This window comes from Heterodontus francisci, chromosome 2 (assembly GCF_036365525.1).
Source record: "Heterodontus francisci isolate sHetFra1 chromosome 2, sHetFra1.hap1, whole genome shotgun sequence".
Classification (NCBI taxonomy): Eukaryota; Metazoa; Chordata; class Chondrichthyes; order Heterodontiformes; family Heterodontidae; genus Heterodontus; species Heterodontus francisci.
The window spans coordinates 19,209,461-19,230,348 of NC_090372.1; the positions used below are offsets into that span (position 1 = coordinate 19,209,461).

The 20,888-nt window shown below is 39.3% G+C and overlaps 1 protein-coding gene across 2 annotated transcripts in view; it reads left to right on the plus strand.

Moving 5' to 3' along the window:
* Window positions 1-20,888, plus strand: part of exoc2 (exocyst complex component 2) — a 332,668-nt gene that overhangs the window by 65,506 nt on the left and 246,274 nt on the right. For both annotated transcript variants that reach the window (XM_068055321.1, XM_068055329.1), the window contains exons 3-5: window positions 1,369-1,545; window positions 3,861-3,987; window positions 15,068-15,181. In XM_068055321.1, the coding sequence (XP_067911422.1) occupies window positions 1,369-1,545; window positions 3,861-3,987; window positions 15,068-15,181 (418 nt within the window). The remainder of the gene's footprint in view (window positions 1-1,368; window positions 1,546-3,860; window positions 3,988-15,067; window positions 15,182-20,888) is intronic.

Sequence of the window (20,888 nt, forward strand, 5' to 3'; positions counted from 1 at the left end):
TTGTTTAAATTTTATAATCCTTTTTCATATGTGCTGCAACCAAAAAGCAGTTAGACTGACAGACACAACAGGCACCAATACAAATTGTCCTCAGAAGGATGATGACTGACTCATTTTCACTGGGAGAAGAGTGCATACATGCAAGATATCTCCTTGATCTAATAACCGGATAAATGGGTTGCTACCTCAAATATGTAAACAGTGCAGAACACCTATATTTACAAATTCAAATCATTTACCTGTACCAAACGTTCAAAGGAATGTGCTATAATAACATGAACTGATGGATTCAATTGGACAGGGTGAGAACAAGTATCATTGTTACTATGAATTTCACCGTTTCCTAGAACTATATCCATCAGTGATTAGTTTCACAATGTCTAATTGCTCCTACCTATTGAATAATTGGTTGAATGATATGTATGTAGCAGATATCTTTATTACCTTAGTGAACTTATCTAATAAGCCTATTAGAAGCACAGATTGTTATGCCTTTTACATGTTGCTTATCTGTAATGCTTGCTGTAAAACTTAGCTATTGTACAGGATGCATGTGCTGGAGTAGATAGACGTATACAAACTGTAGGATACCAGATGTGAGCGTGCTATCAGCTTTTACCTGGCATGTGTTGCACATACTAAAGCCTCCATGAATTTTATTTTACTTTTTTGAAAAAGTTTTTTCATCTCTCCTGTGTCCCTTTGTTGAGCTCATTGAACCATTCGCAGCCAAGTGAGGGACCAACTTGCTTCAACCCTTCTAACATGACTCGCTAAGGTTGATAAATTGTCTGCCAGAATAGCCTGGAATGACCACCTTCAATTTTTCCTCCTCTTCTCTCCCTGTGTACTCAGGGACTCAGTGAATGGAGAATTGTAGATACAAACTCTATCCTGTCATTTTACAGGAAGTATGCTGCAGCTCCATCTTTCTGTCCCACCACATTGTCAATAATAAATCATTATGGAAAAATAAAATTATGTTGTATTTGTATAGGACTGGTCTAGTGATAGGTGATGTGTACATTTGAGGTTCAGGGTTGCAATTTCTAGTAAACAATTTCTCATATCATGTGACCTCAACCCTTAAAACTGTGCCCATTATGTCTTAATATTTAACTAACTTATCTTTTTTTTAAAAAGCTTTTACAAGTATGTATATGTGAGATGGCAGTAAAGCTTGTCACATGATTTTTGGATTCAGATGATTACAAAACACTCCATCTTTATGATGCTCTCTGAACTGCTGGACTGAATTACTGCCTCATATCTCCTTGCATATCTTGCTGTGTGTATGTAATTCATCAAATTATAAGTTTTAGCAATATTTTGAAATGAAAGGCTCACGATCTGTCTCTTTTATTTAAGGCCTAACGATTTGTGGACACAACTGTTTGCTGACCGCAGAATGGATGTCTGCAAGTAAAATAGTCTGTCGAGTTGGGCCAGCAAAAGATGATAAGGGAAGCATCATTGTTACCACTAAATCAGGAGGCAGAGGAACTTCAACTGTCTCTTTTAGACTGATGAAACAAGAGAAAATAGGTAAATTATTTTTAAGTCTCTTCTACTTCCATGTTTAAAAACGAAATCCCCTTTTTCCAAGGATGATTTCTGCCAAGGATATTATGGTTGATGTTTTCTTCACTTACAATTTGTATCAACATTGATAAGATTCTTGGTCAGCTATGTGGCCTGGTCCAATCTAGACCTCCTTTGTTATCTCTTGCCCCACCCCCACCTCACTTGCTTATAACCTGTGACTTTTCTAATATTTGTCAGTTCCGATGAAGGGTCACTGACCCGAAACATTAACTCTGCTTCTCTTTCCACAGATGCTGCCAGACCTGCTGAGTGATTCCAGCATTTCTTGTTTTTATTTCAGATTTCCAGCATCCGCAGTATTTTGCTTTTATTTTGCTTTTATTGATAAGATTCTTAGTTTTGACAACAGAAAGATCTTTTTCGCCTTGACAAGTGCACATCTTCATATAAGGTTGCTGTAGATTTCTGTGTATTTGTATATTTATAAAATACTCTGTGTTTAAGTTACAGAAAATTATCTTGTTCTTTTTGGTGCTTTGTATCAAAGTGGCACAGTGGTGCTAATGGGTTAAGAAGTCCCAAACTGTCCCATTGTAGATACAAAACAGATTATTTTCCAAATTAGCTTTTGTACCACAGTATGCTTTATAAGGACTCCTAATAAGTGTATACAAATGGTGGGACATCATTTATACCCTTGACAGGAATGTACTGTTTACGTTGTATATAAAATTAGATTTTAGTAAAGGTTGAGTCATGAATTAACACAAGAATTTAAAGATGCAATATTGTTGCAGCTTCCTCCAATGGCTTGGACCAGTGAGGTCTGAGATTTTGTTATATCTGTACTGAGTTAGCTGATTTCAGGGTTGTGTTAGGTGTGTTACAACGTCTTTTAGTAACCCAAAGCTAGAGAGGTTGAAAGTTGGCTGGGGTTGGCATTCCTGTCCTGTGACCCTATGCTGCAGATGCATATTGAGTAAGAACAGTATTCAGTTTGGCTTCCATATCCTTATGATTGAACAGCCTGTTAACACTTGTCTGTATTCACATATGAAAAGCAACTACTTGGTGAGATTCCATAAGGTCATTGCCACCTGTGGAAACATGCCTGAGTACAAGGCACTGACTTGCAGAGAGAAGAAGCAACTGGAGGATGTAATTGCTCAATTTTAATCACCAAACGTGTAGCTTCTCTTATTTTAACTGAGGGACATGTTTTGACATTATAACCTTGTCATGTTAGTATCACAAAAAACATTTTTGGAAAAGTGTCACCCCAGATTGACTTTCAAATGTAATAAAACTGTGTTTAGTAATTTCAGATTTTAACCACTGCTCCCTTTTTATTGTACACTACGTGCTGGTAATGGAGGATGGCTGCACCAGAGCCACTGGGAGTGGAGAAGGTGTGGGCTGGTGCTTGCGGTGTAGATGGCCCCTATCACTAAACGACCAGTGGGTTGGTCCAGACCCACCTTTCTTTGGCACATTCCCAGGTCACAGGAGCCTTCTCTTTGCCAGATTTTATGTTTTGCTCCCCCTCTGCTATTTGCTGTAACCACTTATACCTCCTTTGGACCCATCCTTTGTTTCTTGACTTGTCCTATTATCACCCCCTTTTGCCTTGCACCATCATCCCTTCTATTTAAACACTGTTGCCTTCCATCCTGTCAGAGACCTTCCTCTTTGATTTTTCCTTCCTCACCACCCCATCACCCCAACTTTTACTATAGGGAGGTACTTGTGTATAAGTTGTTAGATCATACAATCATAACATGATACACCACTGAAAGGGCCATTTGGCCCATTGTACCTGTGGTCTTTGGTAGAGCCAATTAGTCCCACTCCCTTAATTTTTCCCCATAGCCCTGTATTTTTTCCTTCAAGTATTTATCAAGTTCCCTTTTGAAAGTTCGTATTGAATCTGCTAACGCCACTCTTTCAGGCATTGCATTCTGGATCACAACAGCTCGCTGCATAAAAAACATTTCCTCAAGTTGCCTCTGGTCTTTTGCTAATCACTTGAAATCTGTGTCCTTTGGTTAACAACCCTTCTGCCTCTAGAAACAGTTTTCCCTCATTAACTCAATCAAAACTGTACATAATTGTGAACAACTCGATCAAATCTCTTAACCTTCTCTAAGGAGAACAACCCAGCTTCCCCAGTCTCTCCACATAATTCAAGTCCCTCATCCCTGAAGCCATTCTTGAAAATCTCTTCAAAAGACAGTGACTGTTGAAATGCACTCACCCCTATCTGTGTTTTTAATACAGTACCTTAATACTTGTTGTACATTTTTGTTTTCCTACAGGTATCCTGGATCAGTCAGCTGTCTGGATTGAAGAAATGAACTATTACGACATGCGCACTGATAGGAATAAAGGGATTTCTCCCTTGTCTCTGCGTCCAGCAAACCCTCTTGGCATAGACATAGACAAGTAGGTACTAAATTCTGCAGTTAAGGTTTTTAAATAGCAAATATTTCATGGCAGAAGATAATTTATTTTACAGGATATGAGTTAAGGAACATTTCGAGAAATAACAGCACTACAAACCTTTACTTATTTGTATTTACACCACCTTGTTAAAAGCATGGCAGATTGTTTGAGGGAGCAAGTGAGGAAAACTTCCCGAGTGGTTCCTTCCTGACTCTGCATATTAGACACCCCACCCTCCTGCCTGAGGGAAGCTGGTGCATTTTTTTTTTGCCTGGCAAGAGGGAGGGAGGCAGGCAGAGAGGGAAACAAGAGAATATTGTGGTAATGTTCACAAAAATAAAGGACCAAATCTTTCTCAAGGGTTAGGATTATTTAATGCAAAAATAACAGAAAATTGTATTTCCAATGTCTTTGTTTTTTAACCAAATATTACATTTTGAACAATTTTATATGGCTTTTGGTGGACATTTGAATCCAGTCCTCCATTTTTTGCCAGTTTTTCTCTATCTACTATTTTCGTTCACCTCCTTTCTTGAATCTGTTCACTTGTATAGTCCCAGTGTCGATTCAAGGCCCTCTGTCATAAGACCAAAATTCAGGTATGACCTGGATATTTAGGGCGACAGAGAAGGAAAAAGGAAGGGGAGGCGGAGCAGAAGGAAAAAGTTACATACGAACATATGAATTAGGAGCAGGAGTAGGCCACTCGACCCCTCGAGCCTGCTCCGCCATTCAATAAGTTCATGGCTGAACTGATTAAACCACATTTCCCCTGCCCCTGATAACCTTCCACCCCCTTGCTTATCAAGAATCTATCTACCTCTGCCTTAAAAATATTCAAAGACTCTGCTTCCACTGCCTTTTGAGGAAGAGAGTTCCAAAGACTCACGACCCTCAGAGAAAAAATTTCTCCTCATCTCTGTCTTAAATGGGCGACCCCTTATTTTTAAACAGTGACCCCTAGTTCGAGATTCTTCCACTAGGGGAAACATCCTTTCCGCATCCACCCTGTCAAGACCCCTCAGAATCTTATGTTTTAATCAAGTCGCTTCTTACTCTTCTAAATTCCAGCAGATGAATGCCTAGCTTGTCCAATCTTTCCTCATAAGACAGCCCACCCATTCCAGGTATTCGTCTTGTAAACCTTCTTTGTACTGCCTCCAACGCATTTACATCCTCCCTTAAATAAGGAGACCAGTTCAGTACACAATACTCCAGATGTGGTCTCACCAATGCCCTGTATAGCTGAAGCATAACCTCCCTACTTTTGTATTAAATTCCCCTTGCGATAAAAGGTAACATTCTGTTAGCTTTCCTAATTACATGCTGTACCTGCAAACTAACCTTTTGTGATTCATGCACTAGGACACTCCGATCCCTCTGCATCTCAGAGCTCTACAATCTCTCTCCATTTAGATAATATGCTTTTTTATTCTTCCTGCCAAAGTGGACAATTTCACATTTTCCCACATTATACTCCATTTGCCAGGTCTTTGCCCACTCACTCAAGCTATCTATATCCTTTTGTAGGCTCCTGATGTCCTCTTCGCAAGTTACTTTCCTACCTATCTTTGTATCATCAGCAAATTTAGAAACCATGCTTTCAGTCCCTTCTAAGTCATTAATATAAATTATAAAAAGTTGGGGCCCCAGCACAGATCCCTGTGGCACACCACTTGTTACATTTTGCCAACCAGAAAATTACCCATTTATGCCTATTCTCTGTTTCCTATTAGCTAACCAATCTTCTATCCATGCCAATATGTTACCCCCTACACCAGGAGCTTTTATTTTCTGCAATTACCTTTGATGTGGCACCTTATCAAATGCCTTCTGGAAATCTAAGTACAATACATCCACCAGTTCCCCTTTATCCACAGCACATGTAACTTCCTCAAAGAACACCAATAAATTGGTTAAACACGATTTCCCTTTCACAAAACCATGTTGACGCTGCCTGATTACCTTGAATTTTTCTAAATGCGCTGTTATAACATCTTTAATAATAGCTTCTAACATTTTCCCTAAGACAGATGTTAAACGAACTGGCCTGTGGTTTCCTGCTTTCTGTCTCCCTTTTTGAATAAAGGAGTTGCATTCGCTATTTTCCAATCTAAAGGAACCTTTCCCGAATCTAGGGAATTTTGGAAAATTAAAATTAATGCATCAACTATCTCACTAGCCACTTTTAACACCCCTAGGATGAAGTCCATCAGGACTCCAACAATTTGTTCAGTACCATTTCCCTGGTGATTGTAATTTTCTAGAGTTCCTTCCTCCCTTCTATTTCCTGACTTACAGCTAATACTGGGATGTTACTTGTATACTCAATAGCGAAGACCGATGCAAAATATCTGTTCAGTTCACCTGCCATCTCATTATCCATTAGTAATTCCCCAGACTCCCTCTTTATAGGACCAACGCTCACTTTGTTAACTCGTTTTTCTTTTTTAAATATCTATAGAAACTCTTATTGTCTGTCTTTATATTTCTAACTAGCTTTCTCTTGTACTCTAATTTTACCTTACTTATCAATCTTTTAGTCATTCTTTGCTGTTTTTTATATTCTGGCCAATCTTCTGATCTGCCTCCCACCTTTGTACAATTATGGGCTTTTTTTTTAAGTTTGATACTGTCTTTAGCTATTTTAGTTAACCACTGATGACGGCTCCTACCCTTGGAATTTTTCTTTCTCGTTGAAATGTATCTATTCTGTGTATTCTGAAATATCCCCTTAAATGTCTGCCACTGCATCTCTATTGACCTATCCCCTAACCTGATTTGCCAGATCACTTCAGCTAGCTCCGCTTTCATACCCTCATAATTGCCCTTATTTAATTTTAAAATACTTTTCTTGGAACCATTCTTCTCTCTCTCTCAAACTGAATGGAAAATTCAATCATATTATGATCGTTGCTACCTAGGGGTGCCTTAACCAAGAGGTCATTAATTAATCCTATCTCTTTGCCCAATACCAGGTCTAGTATAGCCTGCTCTCTGGCTCCAGAACGTATTATTCCAAGAAATTATCCGGAAAACATTCTATGTATTCCTCATCTAGATACCTCTGCCCATCTGATTTTTTCAGTCTATATAGAGGTTAAAATCCCCCATAAATATCGCTGTACCTTTCTGACAGGCTGCCATAATTTCTTCCTTTATACCTGTCCCACAGTGTGGTTAATGTTAGGTGGCCTGTACACCACTCCCACAAGTGACTTCTTGCCTTTATGATTCCTCATCGCTACCCAAACTGCTTTTACATCCTGGTCTGCTGAACTTAGGTCATCCCTCTCTATTGTGCTAATACCAGTTAGATGTGGAAGGGGGCAGTGAGAGTGAAAGTGGGGTGGGCAGAGCAAAGGGAGGTAGAAAGGAGGGAGAGACAGGCAGAGGGAGTAGTTGAGCAAATGTAGAGGAGATAGAGAAAGGAACAACCCAAATGAGGGAAGGAGGGCATTGGAATAGTAGAGAAGGGGAGAGGAAGTGAGAGGGAGAGGGGATTTAAATGCAAGAGACAAGTGTCAAGTTTTGTCATTAATTCTCATTTAGGGCAGCCAGTCCAAGAGGAAAATGCTCAATGATGGGGAGAGGGGTGTTGAGAGGCTGATTGAGCCACTGCTGAGGTTGTTAGGGTGTATGTAAGGAGTGAGATGTCAGAGGAATGGGTGACACACAACCATCAGGCAGATAACACAGCTGAGAAACACTCTCAATCAGGTTGTGGTGAACATAATGAGGGACCTGACTTTGTCTTAGAATCTGTTTATCCCCAGCATTTGGAGCATATTGGCAAATGGTGTAACTGGACTACAAACATGTCATTGTGAGGCCATGGCTTTGAATGAAATACCAAATTGTGTAAATCTGCAGTTAATGGCCTGGGAGATGGGGAGGGAGAAGGAATGGATGATATGATTTCCTTTCTGGGTATGTGAAGGCAGGAGGTTTTGATTTGAGTTATGCACACATTGAACACACAGCCACTGCTGTGATAAATACTCATACTAGCCATTTGCGCTTCTGCGTAACGGTTCGGCCAAGGGGCAGCTGTGATTTCCCCCGCCGCTATCCTTCGAAGCACAAGACTACATGGAAATTCTGTCAAGTTATTAAATCTATGAAGTCTGAGCACTGGTTGTTACAGTTGGCTGATAGGGAGTCAATTATAGTGACACTGCCACAGTAACTTTAGTTTATTCTCACTGTGACCTACTGCATCACCTACAGGCTCAATGCCTATGAAACATTAGGGCTAGTCATCGTTTTTGATATATAATGCATACATATATTGTATTTCTGATATGTTTCGAAAAATGTTTCTCCATCTATTTTATTTTGAATTATTACATTGAGTGCTAGAAGCTAATTGTCTCCAGTGTTGGAGCATTAGAACCTTTAGGATTAGAATCTTTCATTGCTAATATAGTGGCCTGAAAGTAATTTACTTTAACATTAGCCAGATTTATTAGTTTAATTGTATTTTGTGAAAACCAGATATACACCTATATATTTACAATATGTTGCACTTATAGAATTAATGAGATAATTGTGCACGGGGTACAAATTCTTTTATTAACAGCGGTTTATTTAACTGCAGTGGGTGAGGAGAAAACTCTTTTTATATGCAGAATTTGAAACTAAATTAGTATTCATGGGCAGTATGATGGGAGATCCACTAGTTGCAGACCTGTGTCGTCGTCATAACTAGAACAAGACATAATATTGTCAACAAACTGTGGAAAGATTTAGATTTAGGAAGTATGATCTAGTTTGGAAGAGGTCTCCATACCCAAACTCCAAATTCAAAGCAAACTCGGGAGTGATTCACTCCTGAGGTCATGAAAGGCACTACATGAATGCAACTCCCTCTTTTCTTCTCTCTGATACTCTGTTATTCTTCTACTCCTATAAGTCCCAATGCAGCAGGCACATCTCCAACTGTAGCTTCTCTTTCAGAATACTCCAATGTTTCAAACTCTATCCTCTTCTTTATTTTGGTGATGCTATTCAGCCACATCATCTGCAGGCATAGGCCCTGTCAGTCCACAGCTCCATCGGTTTGCTCAGTACCGTTTCCCTGGTGATTGTAATTTCACCAAGTTCCTCTCTTCCTTCCACCTCCTGATTTACAGCTATTACTAGAATGTTTTTTGTATCCTCCATAGTGAAGATATATGTTTTAAAGTGTTTGGTCTCACTGGCCAGGACGAGGACTTGCAGTGTTTTCTTCTGAGCAGGAAGCAGGCATTGAGTGTTGCTTTTGGTAGCTGCACTCTGTCATTGAGTATTCCTTCTCCCTCTTTGTGGAAAGCTAGAAAAAGAGGGCAAGTGACGGCATCCAGCTAAACTTAAATTGATGCTTCATGTTTGCCAACAGTGGTAGTCCAGTACTGCAGAGGTTGATATTAAGTGTAAAGCAAAATCCAGAAACTTGAGAGAAACATTATTTTATTTTTGATGTATCTAGTAGACATGCTTTCACATGCCATCTATTTTTGACTGTAACTGACCAAATCCATTTTGTGTGTCTATGGCTCTTTCTCTGTATCCTTGTGGCCCACATTTTGTAATGCCGGTGAAACTGTCAGCATTCGCCATCTTACCCTACAAAACTGACAGCAACTTCTGGCATCCGCATGTGCACGGTTAAACACAGAAATTCAGAAGTTGCTATCAACGATTCCCTGCTCCTCCACAGGGTACGCCTTTGAAGTCCCTGCAGACGTCAATCTTTAGAAATCACTGAACTGACAAGAGCTTCGCTTTTAAGCTGTAATCTTGCTGTTAAAAACCCCCAAATGCCGTACAAAGTCATAACTACTGCGGAAGAACCTTTCTGGCCCTGGAAAACTAATTTTCTATTTATGTAATGCTGTTTTTTTTCCCCCATTATGATGAACATTCCATAGTTTTTAAAATTTTAAGCTTTGAAAAAATATATATTTTATGGTATTTCAGCCTCTAATGTGTATGTCCTAATCTTTATTTTGTGCTCTGTAAAATTTATAAAAAGTGAAGGATAATCAATGTATTTTACTTCCTGGTTTGTTTGAGAATTCTTCAATGTGATTGGCTAGTTACCCTGCTGATGACATCACTGTTGCTGGACACTTATAGACACCCATGACTTGTCGTCATATTCAAATTAAAATCGGGAAAGGCTAAATCCACGCCACGGAGATCATGAGATTTATCTGGGCAGCTTTCTTTGAGTTCAGTGGCGAGAGCCATCACTTCACTGTTCACCACAAAATCCAAGCTGTTGTGCATCTGTAGATTTCTCGTCTGGTTGTGTTCCCGATCGTGTTCTCTCTCTGCACTCGACATTTTTTCTCTCTCTTCCTCTTCCACTCCCATCCCATGTCGACTTGGTTCAGTGCGATCTTGCTTCTGAGTCAGAAGGTCATTGGTTCAAGCCTCATTACATGACTTTAATATAAAATCTAGTCCAATCTGTCCACACAGTACTGAGTTTCCAACGTTTAGAGGAGACGCTAAAATTTAGGCTTTATCTGCCCATTCAGGAGATTGTTCGAGATGCATGTCACCGGCAGCATCGAAAATATACACCACAAAAACCATTTTATATTCTCCCTAGTCATTTATTTCATTGCTGTTTGTGCGATCTTGCTGTGATAAAAATTAGGAGTAACAAAACTAAAGATAATTATCAGAGATATGAAGAGTAGTAGCAAGATTGGAGGATTAAATGAGAATAAAATATAAGGCCAGCTAATGATATGAAACTCAACAGGACTGTTAGGCATATAAATAGTAAAGTGAGGACAGGGCTGTTCAGGGATGAAGGAGATAGTCTGATTTTGGCAATGAAGTTATAGTAGAGATATTAAGATTTGTATTACAAATAATGGTGGAAATGAGAATGTATAGGTATATGAGGAGGATGTGGAATAATTGTTACAGATAACTCTAGAGAAAGTTAGCAAAACCTAAGCTGATATGCAGCCAAAGATTTTGATGGAAGTCTTGATATAAAGACTCTAAGCCAACATTTTGCAATCCTCAAGGTTGAAAAAAGAAAATAAAAATGGAAGACTTGAATTTATATAGCATGTTTCATGACCTCAGGACATCTCAAAGCGCTTTACAGCCAATGAAGTACTTTTGAAATGTAGTCACTTTTGTAATGTAGGAAATGCGGCAGCCAATTTGTGCACAACAAGCTCCCACAAACAGCAATGTCCAGGTAATCTGTTTTTGTGATATTGATTGATGGATAAATATTGACCAGGACACCGGGGTAACTCCCCTGCTCCTCTTCGAAATAGTGTCACGGGATCTTTTACATCCACCTGAGAGGGTAGGCGGGGTCTCGGTTTAACATCTCATCCAAAAGATGGCATCTTCGACAGTGCAGCACTCCCTCAGTACTGCACTGGAGTGTCAGCCTAGATTTTTGTGCTCAGGTCTCTGGAGTGGGACTTGAACCCACAACCTTCTGACTCAGAGGGGTGAGTGTTACCACCTGAGTCAGACCTGACACATTGTGCTGTGGAACTGGAGAGTAGCCAGTCTAAGCCATGTTGACAAATTTAATAGGGTTTTTACAAGAAGTGACATTGGAAAGACTGAAGCTATTGTCTATGACCCCACCAAAAATTCTGTGTCCTTGCCCCTAATTATGTCTTCCTCCTCAGTCAACTGTTGGTAACCTGCCCATTCTATTTGCCACAGGTACCAACCTCCTATTCTCTCCATCACAAAGGCTGTATACTTCCACCTTCATAACATCATCCACCACCATCCCTACCTCAGACCATCTGCTGCAAAACCCCTCATCCATGACTTTTGTCACTTCATTTTTGACTATTCCAATGCTCTTTTGACCAGCCTTGCAACTTTCACCCTCTATTAAATTTAGCACATTATTACAAGGTTTTTGTATTAACAACTTAGAATTCTGTGTTTTTTAAAAAAAAACTGAAAAAGATTTTACAGTGGACATTTGGACACCTGCAAATTGCTGAAATTTGTGAATGTTTTGAAAGGAAGCTGAACTTGTATATAAGGACAGAAAACAGGCAATTTCAAGGAAACCAGCAAGGGGTTTGACCTCAGAGCGACTCTGTCTGGACGAGGGAGACTCTGTCTGGACATGTGACCTGTTTCGGAAAGTTTTGCTTTCACTTCGGACCCTTTAAAAAGTCAGTGAGTTGGACAAAGAGCAGGCATTTGAAATTTAGTTTTTGACCAGCCTAGAGATTAGAAAAAGAAAAAATGTTGCCTCTCTCTGCAGAGGAATCCTGCATCTCTTTGAGGTTTAATATATATTAGAGTTGTAGTGTATTGGTCAGTGTGCTAGTTATGTAAAACCTACTGCCTAGTGTCACAATAAGAAATGCAAAATAAAGGAAGATAGTAACATTTTCATTTTGAGATACCTTCATGCCTCCATTTACAAAATGTTCTTGCTCCAAACGAAGCAAGATGTTATTTATCTGCATTTATACTTTTTATTTCTACCATTTAAACTGATCTATAAACTTAAGTATTGCTTTAGTTTGAATTGTCTTTGCAGATTATGGCAGACCCACATGTCAGAATTGCATAAGCAGAAGAAGTTTTGCACAGACTAATAGTAGGAGTGTATGTTGTGATGTTGATGTGTTCTGCAGATTATTTGCACAGATCAGACTTGTATCCCAGAGCGGAATTCAGCATATAAATTATATTGGGTCCCACCAAGCAAGTTTTCCACCTACTGCAGCATTTTTGATGCAGCATTTCACATCTTCTGTTTATTATTTCATCGTATTGTCAGAACAAATTTGATATCACAGTGCCACCTCAAGGTAGATTGTGTATAGTACTTTTCTTTAATGCTTGTCCAACTTTAATGTTGGTCTGATTTGAATTGTAGCATGCTTAAATGCCAAGCAAAGTGGTAGCATTTTATTTAATCCATTGAAACACTACAATTTTAGTTTTCAGTCTTTCAGCATTGTGAATTGGATTCCAAGTCAAATGGTGTAATTAAAAAATACTGGAACAAGTCAGCCTTGTACCTTTTTTCTCTTGGTGCCATTTAGACTAATGTTGCTACTTGAAAGATCTAAGTCTTGGGTGGTTAATTCAGTGCTGGAGAGAGTTTAACATGATGCAGTCAGAGATGAGGAATTGCATTTCCTTGGTACTTAGTCCATTCCAGAGTCAAATGACAGTGGGTAATATAATGGAAAAAGTGAACTCCAAATGAACTTACATTTGTGATAGTTTCTGGCGCTTGTGTCTTGTGTCAAGTTGATCTTTGTGGGCTAGAATACATTATTAATGCATACCACTCTAGCTTTCATCAAGTTTATAAACTCTGCATTTGGATAGCTTGCTTTCTTTTCAAGGTTTAAAAAAAAATCCTTTTGTAGATCACAAAATTGCTCAAATATGCGGCCAGAGAGGCAAGTTTAAACAGAACTAGTGTTATAGATGCAGTGAGTGAAATTACTAAGCAGGCAGCTGTGCCAGAGCTAATGCAAACTTCTGAAGACTTAAGAGCTCTTTTACTCCTGGATCTGTAAGCTTGGAAAATCTTCTGAAATGGAAATCTTTTGTTTTTGGAATATAATTTGAATGGGTAACATAAAGCCTTTTATATAAAAAAAACCACTGATGTTTTAAATGATGAAAAGTTATACTTATTCTTGAGTAGTTGCGTAACAATTGCGTACTTGTCTTCTGTGCTGTACACAAGAGGTTATTGCCCTTGTGTTATGACACAGCCCTTTTTCCGCTCCTATCTTCATTGTGAATGTATTGATTTCACTTAATTCTTAGTCAATCTTTTGTAAGATGTCATAAATAGTGTTGGTGGGCTAGGGCCAAATAGCATTTCAAATTTTATGCTTCTGTCATGTGTGTTTCTGTCACTGTCTCAGTCTATAAATATATACACTATTGGTCTAGATTTTGCAGTAGAAATAATGTTGAGGCCATCGGTGCTCACCATTATTATGGATTAAATCGGGCAGCAACTTCTGGCATCCGCACACGCGCAGTTAAATGTGGAAATCAGGAGGTTACTGTCTGAGATTCCCTGCTCCTGCACAAGCTGTGCTGTAACGGTTCCTTGCCGAGAGATTTGGCATTCACATACTGGCCTAGTCAGCGACACCCACATCCCACAAGCGAATAAAAAAAAAATGTGGATTGCTATGAATTTGTGATACCGAGCCACTAAATACTCACTAAACATGCCAGAAAAAGTTAGCGCTTATCCATTCAAATCTAATTGAATTTTTAATGCCATGGTAAGTCTTAATTCATGCCAAGCAACCTCTCTGGTACTGAAGATTTACTTAACAAGTGTGAAGTCTCAATTATTAAGATTTTACTTATTGTTGGGAATTTAACATACTTTTTAACATTTTTATGCGCGATTTTGCATTGAATGAAATATTCTAACTTGCACTTTCTGGTTTAGACTCGCCACGTCTCAGTAAGGTTCTTCAATCTGAATGATTAGGGAGACATGCCATTGCTTGCCCTGTTCACATGGGCCCAGATCCCCTGTAGTGGGTGCTGCACTGTTTTGGTCTCTAATTACTGCAAGTTGCAGTGCAAAAGCCTGCAGAAAGCCTGTGGGCAAGTGCAGTTATAATGAATGGCGAGCACCGTTCGTTCATTGCTGTGCAAAATCTCGGCCTATATTTTTAAAATGTAGGTTTCAGTAACCTATTGCAATTTAAGCAGATGGAAATTTAAGTTTAGCAGAATTTCAGGTATGCAAAAGTGCTGTGCAAAGTAATTGTCTAATTGCATTAATAGATTACTGTGAAATACTTCAGTAGTGAATCTTTTTTCCTTAATATTGTACGAAAGTTCTCTTACAGCTTTAGTTGAGAATTCTGACTCTGGAAAATAACTACCTTATTTAAAATCAATTTTTTAGTGATTGCAAGGTATGTTTTGTCAGTAGTAACCCGTGAATTTAAATAGTTGATGAAATGCAGTCTTAAAATTTGCCTGTTTTAGAAGTACTGCAGCTGTAAATTTGCTATATTGTAGATTTAACAAGCCAGTTAAGAATTCCCATAAATATTTAACTTAATTCCTTTTGCAGAGGCAAAATTCCTCAGAAGGACCTGGAAGGATTATTTCAGGGTATGAGTGGTGATTTTACCAGTGAAAACTTCTCTGCCACCTGGTATCTGATAGAAAATCACTCTGCTACGAGGTTAGTGAAAAAGCATCATTGCAACGAGTGTCCTGATGCTTGGTTCGAATCTCTCATGTTGTACAATGAGTCTAACTTCTCGAATAATCATTGTTCATTAAAAACTTCAAAATTTAAAAAGAAACCCTTCTTTGTAATTGTCATGGCGTTCTAAACCTTCCACCATTACTTCGGCAGAAACCCGGAGGAAGAGCACAGTTGGCCATTTACACTGTTTCTCTGGGGTTACAGTTAGTCTACCAAAGTTAATGTAGGAGATTGGGCGACCCCCCTCTCCCCAAGGTGATTCAAAACCCCCCCACAACTCCTGTGTTTAGCTACCTTTATTTGTGATTGGTGGTGTGCTAGGGTTGCAGCTTCTGACGTACAGCTTGTGCCAACCCTGTAATAAAATTGCCAGATTTGTCAAAGCCGGATGTTAGGAAGATCAGTGTTTTTATTTTAATAAAGGCAGAAAGCATTGGCCTTGGCACCAGATAAGTGCAGCATAAAAACATCTTTTGGGAGCTACAAAGAAACGTGTTTTAGAAGTGGTCATATATTACAGGCAGCAGATTTGTAAAAGTATTTTCTGTTCCTGAAAAAACTAGACACAATATATTTTAATAAAAGCAAACTACTGTGGATGCTGGAAACCGGAAATCAAAACAGAAAGTGCTAGAAAAACTCAGCCGGTCTGGCAGCATCTGTGGAGAGAGAAGCAGAGTTAACGTTTCAGGTCAGTGACCCTTCTTCAGAACTGGTATATATTTTAAATATATTTTAAAGTGGAGGCTATTGAGCATCAGATTGTGAGGTAGGTAGAGCTATTGTGCAGACATATTTTCAATTCTGTAAGAAGGTTTTCCAGAAATTTTTAATGCTGAGAATTATAAAGCAAACATAAGAAACGGATGGAGCCGAGGGATGGTAGTGTCTAAATTAGATAAGTAATTTTTTGATGAAATTAGATAAGTAATATTTTGATATGGAAACATTCTGCAATCCTTTTATTAAAAATTAGTTTTCTTGTCCTATGTGCAAAAGTTTTGAGGTACCATACATCACACATACTAAAACCTCTTGAAAAGACTTGCGTTGTTGTTTCCTGGGGCAGTGGAATCACCATTATCTATCATAATAGAAATTGTCGGATAACAGAGATCCCAAAGAGCCTTACCCATATTTCACCATTACCTTTGGTAATTGAATAAAAAAATACAATGCAAATTACAGAACCGAAGGAAATTATGCTGCTTTATTTACCAAGGAAAAGGAACAAAACACAAATAGCAAAAGAAATATTAGAGATACATTAGAGGTGTCAGCAAATCATTTTTCTCCTGAAAATTCTGATAGATAATTGGGAAGGTGGAACCACATTAATATCCATCTGCCGTATCTCAATCTATCAATGTAATTTGTCCAAGTCTCTCTGAAAATAGTCAAGCCCCCTTCTACTCAATACCTGCATACAGTTTTTTAAAATCATAAACAAGTTTAATAGAACTATTGCACCCTGTTACATATCTTATAAATAGCAGGGGTTCCAAATTAGAATTCTATAGCACTCCATTGGTTTCTTTTTCTGTGAGCATTGTCCATTTATTAATAACTTTCCTCTTCTGTTGCCAGTTCATATATGCAATTTGTTAGCTGTTAAGCCTCCTTACTAATCTCACATGACGCATTTTGTCAAACCCTTTTGAAAATCTAAACAAACTATATTTACTGGATTATCTTGCCCACCAGCTTAGTTGCACCTTCAAAGAATTGCAGTTGGTTTATGAAGCATTATCTCTTCGAAACTGCACAGACTGTTCTCTATGACACTCTTGCTACTTAATTGTTCATTTGTAACACTTTGTACAAAGCTGCCAAGCATTCTTCCCACTACAAGTGTTGTTACTGGGCTTGTAGTTACCAGGTCCGTGCTCCTTTTAAGCTACATTTCCTGACCTGCAATCCTTGAATATTTGTGGAGCTCTGAAAAATAATTATTTTTGTTGATATAATTAGTTTACTCAAATTAAATTCTGGGCACAACATGGAATTCACTCACTATTGCCATGTATAATGCTTTTTTTCTGGCATAAAGATGCTATTGCTGTCCTCATAGGAATAATTAAACTATTTTGACTTGAGTCAAATATTCCAGCTGTTAATGAAATATGAAATTCATGTCCTTATACCATAGCAGGCTTACTTAGTAATTACGTAACAAAGTGTATTTTTAATTGTTATTTTTAAAGTTCATGAGTGCTTATATGTAGCCAGCAACCAGTTATTGTAACTTCTGTAATTTATCTCTCTTTCCCACTGCCCCCCTCATCATGGATGAGCAGTTCAAATTGGTAACTTGCTCATAGCCGCCTTCCAGTGCCATTTTTAACATTGCAAGGATGTAGATAACAATGATGACATCCACACACTTTTGCCTTGGAAAATGCCAACGTTTTGCCCATCATTCCCATTATAGAGCAATTGAGCTTAGTGGAATTGTTAATCAAGCATTTGTCCTTTTATGCTGTTCTATAACTCTACCCTGAGGCACAGTGTGGCTTTCGTGCAGAGAGATCGACCATTGACATGCTGTTCTCCCTTCGTCAGATACAGGAGAAATGCCGTGAACAACAGATGCCCCTCTACATTGCTTTCATTGATCTCACCAAAGCCTTTGACCTCGTCAGCAGACGTGGTCTCTTCAGACTACTAGAAAAGATCGGATGTCCACCAAAGCTACTAAGTATCATCACCTCATTCCATGACAATATGAAAGGCACAATTCAACATGGTGGCTCCTCCTCAGAGCCCTTTCCTATCCTGAGTGGTGTGAAACAGGGCTGTGTTCTCGCACCCACACTTTTTGGGATTTTCTTCTCCCTGCTGCTTTCACATGCGTTCAAATCCTCTGAAGAAGGAATTTTCCTCCACACAAGATCAGGGGGCAGGTTGTTCAACCTTGCCTGTCTAAGAGCGAAGTCCAAAGTACGGAAAGTCCTCATCAGAGAACTCCTCTTTGCTGACAATGCTGCTTTAACATCTCACACTGAAGAGTGCCTGCAGAGTCTCATCGACAGGTTTGCGTCTGCCAGCAATGAATTTGGCCTAACCATCAGCCTCAAGAAAACAAACATCATGGGGCAGGACGTCAGAAATGCTCCATCCATCAATATTGGCGACCACGCTCTGGAAGTGGTTCAAGAGTTCACCTACCTAGGCTCAACTATCACCAGTAACCTGTCTCTAGATGCAGAAATCAACAAGCGCATGGGTAAGGCTTCCACTGCTATGTCCAGACTGGCCAAGAGAGTGTGGGAAAATGGCGCACTGACATGGAACACAAAAGTCCGAGTGTATCAGGCCTGTGTCCTCAGTACCTTGCTCTACGGCAGCGAGGCCTGGACAACGTATGCCAGCCAAGAGCGACGTCTCAATTCATTCCATCTTCGCTGCCTTCGGAGAATACTTGGCATCAGGTGGCAGGACTATATCTCCAACACAGAAGTCCTTGAAGCGGCCAACACCCCCAGCTTATACACACTACTGAGTGAGCGCCGCTTGAGATGGCTTGGCCATGTGAGCCGCATGGAAGATGGCAGGATCCCCAAAGATACATTGTACAGCGAGCTCGCCACTGGTATCAGACCCACCGGCCGTCCATGTCTCCGCTATAAAGACGTCTGCAAACGCGACATGAAATCGTGTGACATTGATCACAAGTCGTGGGGGTCAGTTGCCAGCATTCGCCAGAGCTGGCGGGCAGCCATAAAGACAGGGCTAAATTGTGGTGAGTCGAAGAGACTTAGTAGTTGGCAGGAAAAAAGACAGAGGCGCAAGGGGAGAGCCAACTGTGCAACAGCCCCGACAAACAAATTTCTCTGCAGCACCTGTGGAAGAGCCTGTCACTCCAGAATTGGCCTTTATAGTCACTCCAGGCGCTGCTTCACAAACCACTGACCACCTCCAGGCGCATATCCATTGTCTCTCGAGATAAGGAGGCCCAAAAGGAAAAAAGGAATGTTCTTTTAATTCTTAACTTAGTGAGCCACCTCAGCAGATCAATGGGACCACCTGCACACTACCAAATCTCATTGCCTTCTGTTGCTTTTGAGCCTGCCTTCTTCATTTTCATACATGCATTTTCAGATAAATTTGTAATATTCGGTGCAGCCTGCTATGGACATTGTTTTCCATAGGTGGTCTCTGTAAACTAAATATCGCATTACACTTAAATGGAATCCTCCTATGATTAATTGATTACAGAGAGAATATTTGTGGGTTAACGTCCAGAGAAATCTTCCTCACCAAGATTTAAAATGAATGTCTCTCTGGTGCAATTCTTTGTTTCTTACATGATAGTATATGGGTAATCTTATAACAGAAGATATCTTGCCATTGTTTTGAATTATTTCATGCTTTTAAGGATTTAGCAACAGTTTAAAGTTTGATTTTTAAAAAAAAATCTAAAGCCTCGTTATGCATGTCAGCAGCCAGAATTGGGTGGTGCATCATTTTGTCTTATTCAGAGGAAGAGCTCATTGTCTGAAATATCAACTTCCCTTGCCGAAACTGGCCTGAAGAGTCAAATGCTCAGGTTGTAGAGCTCATGGAGCCAGGACTCCTTATTATTTTCAAATATGTGGAAGAAAAAAATTCAAACACAATAATCCAGGATACTAGAGATTTTTCTGAGACAGTTGTGCAACAGAGAACGTAGTTTGCATGCAGAGAAAAATTAATAGATGGATTCAACCACAATAACTTAAAAAAAAAACTGTACTTTATTTAACCCAGGTGCAGGGAAATATGAACTTTGAGAATTCTGCTGTTTTGGTTAACTTTTGTCTGTTTTCTCCCCTAAAGGAAATTGATTTGTGCTTAAAATTACTTTCCTGCCTGAAACTTGTGACAAAATAAACATAAAGTTCGACATTCTAAATTTATAATGCAGGTAACAGGAAGTGGAAGTCTAGTCTTAGCTCTAACCACCTATAAAACAACAAAATATAGAAGAAGCAACTGACAGACAGCATAGCCTTGTTGTAAAAGCATTAAATGATATTTGCTTGAAAGCACCATTCCCCCCCCCCCCCCCCCCCCCCCAAATAAGTCACTCTTAATTGATTAAAGAACAGTAGCTGGCAATAGCGAATAAAAGGAGTCATAAAAACAGTAACACTGTATACTATTTTGATCTTTGTTGAGCTTGGGGTTGAATTCTTGAGTATGGGAAGCAATCTGGAACAGCCTTTTACTGAAAAAAATATCCTGTCTTGGAGTGTTGTCACGCAAGAAATGGAGATGATTGAGTGTTTAGAAACTGCAGGTGATTAGCATGAAATGAGGATCAGAATTAATTAGTAGCCCCACTCCTGCAGCCCTTGTACAGCTCTCGAGTATTCTGCTTTTCTTAAAAAAAAAAGTCAGAAAGCAAGATCTGCTTTTTAGCTGAAATCGGCTTTGAGAATCATTGAAATGAAAGATTTGCACCACACTTACAACCTCAGTGTGAGCAGTGGTGCCTTCCTTGTTCTGTGATTTTAGCTGCTGGAGTGAAATTTTGGTTATCTGCAATTTGTGGTGTGGATTCTCCTAACTCTCTGTCCGAATGACTCATTTATGTAAGATAATGTGATGTTTTCCGCAATGAAGCGGTAGTATTGGACTGTTTAAACATTTTATTTTCTGTGAAATATGAGCGGAAAATTAGGTAAAAGAACAAATG